This window comes from Armigeres subalbatus, chromosome 2, assembly GCF_024139115.2.
Source record: "Armigeres subalbatus isolate Guangzhou_Male chromosome 2, GZ_Asu_2, whole genome shotgun sequence".
NCBI classification, from domain to species: Eukaryota; Metazoa; Arthropoda; class Insecta; order Diptera; family Culicidae; genus Armigeres; species Armigeres subalbatus.
The window spans coordinates 422998986-423000519 of record NC_085140.1 but is presented as its reverse complement, the minus strand read 5'-3'; the positions used below and the strand labels follow the sequence as shown (position 1 = coordinate 423000519).

At 41.5% G+C, this 1534-nt stretch overlaps 1 protein-coding gene across 1 annotated transcript; it reads left to right on the top strand.

The window, feature by feature from the left end:
* The first annotated feature begins 372 nt into the window (after positions 1 to 372).
* Positions 373 to 1298, top strand: LOC134210319 (uncharacterized). The gene is made up of 2 exons (XM_062686368.1): positions 373 to 582; positions 648 to 1298. The coding sequence occupies exons 1-2, from the start codon at positions 373 to 375 to the stop codon at positions 1296 to 1298; spliced, it is 861 nt and encodes a 286-aa protein (XP_062542352.1).
* The last annotated feature ends 236 nt before the right edge of the window (positions 1299 to 1534 follow it).

Sequence of the window (1534 nt, the reverse complement as noted above, 5' to 3'; positions counted from 1 at the left end):
GGGTAGTCATTTTCCTTTATGTAGTGGAGATCAAGTCATCGCGAGAGGCTGCATGGTAATAGAAAAGTTTCTCTCTTGAATAAAGTTTTCATCCAGTGAAGAAATTGGCCAGTGACAATTCTGAATCGATTTTTTTTTTCAATTCGATCTCGGTTTGAATAATTTGAAATCAGTTGCAGTGTTCTATCAAATAAATATACAAGTTTTAGCATGGTTCTTGAAATTAAATTTGGTAAGCAATTCAGTTTCAGACCAGAATCTAATTATTCAAATCCAACGAAGCTACGTTTTATCATTGAGCGATGATAAGATAGGAGAGTACATATACCCATCTTATGAGCGAGTGTGTCACGAAATTGTATTCAACGGAACATGTCTTTTGAAAATAAGCTTGTTCCCATTCCTCGAAAAGATTGGCAAGAACTACGCGATTTATTTAACGGCAATGATCTTGCCACCGAAATCCCTTTCAATACCATCCAAAACTACATCAATTGGACGACAATCGACCCTAAGATTCGTCATTTGGAAATCCTCAGTCTTAACGATACCTGGCGACACAATGGGACATTTATTATTTCGGTAAGCTTCGATAATGGTAATAGTAAAATAAACGATGTCATAAATAATTTTTCTCCATCGAACAGGATCGACATGAATTATTTTTCTACTCACTGGATCCATCCCTCGCATCGCTTCAAGACACGCTGGAACTTATCGACTGGGACTTCCCGTACCGAATATTTGCCATTTTAGATTCCCATCAAATGGTGTTGAAACGAGTGCTCAAAAAGCTCAATGTTCCTTATCCCGAGGAAACGGTAGCTTGTAATCTATATCGATTGACCAAAGAAGTCAGCATTCAACTGGACACCACCCCTCCGGTTGGCTTCCGCCTGGGAACGCTAGAAGCTCAGCATGTCAAAAGCATCAACGAAACGTGGACGTTCCGTAACGGTGGTTCCGAATACGCCCTGACGCGTTGCATAGCTTGGAACACTAGCGTGGGACTGTTCGACGACCGAGATAAGCTGGTTGCATGGTGTTTGCTCAACAATTTGGGTATCATTTGTGTGCTGTTTACTGTCGCGAAGTATCGTCGCCGGGGGTTTGCCGAACTGGTGCTAAGGTCAATGGTGAACAAATTGGCCCAACGAGGAATGAATGCCATCACAAGCGTGCTGCTGGCAAATGTTCCTTCCAGAGCGTTGTTTGAGAAACTGGGATTCAGAGGTGATTTGACTGTGCACGATAGTTGCCATCGGGTGGATCGGTTGGTGGAGTGGAACTTTTTATGAACGTCGTCGTCGCTTTGCGAGATGATGAAGTTTGTCAGCGGATGTGACACCACTTGGTGACAAAACGTTATTACAAAGCTACAGTCGCATCATAAAGATCAAACAAAGGCTTAGCTAGCCATGCCATGAGCGTGTGAAGGAATTTAATAATCGCAAAATGTGTACACAAGCGTTGCAGAACAAAGTGAACATTAATACATTGTCAAATAATTAACTTATTGAAAAACAAAACATAT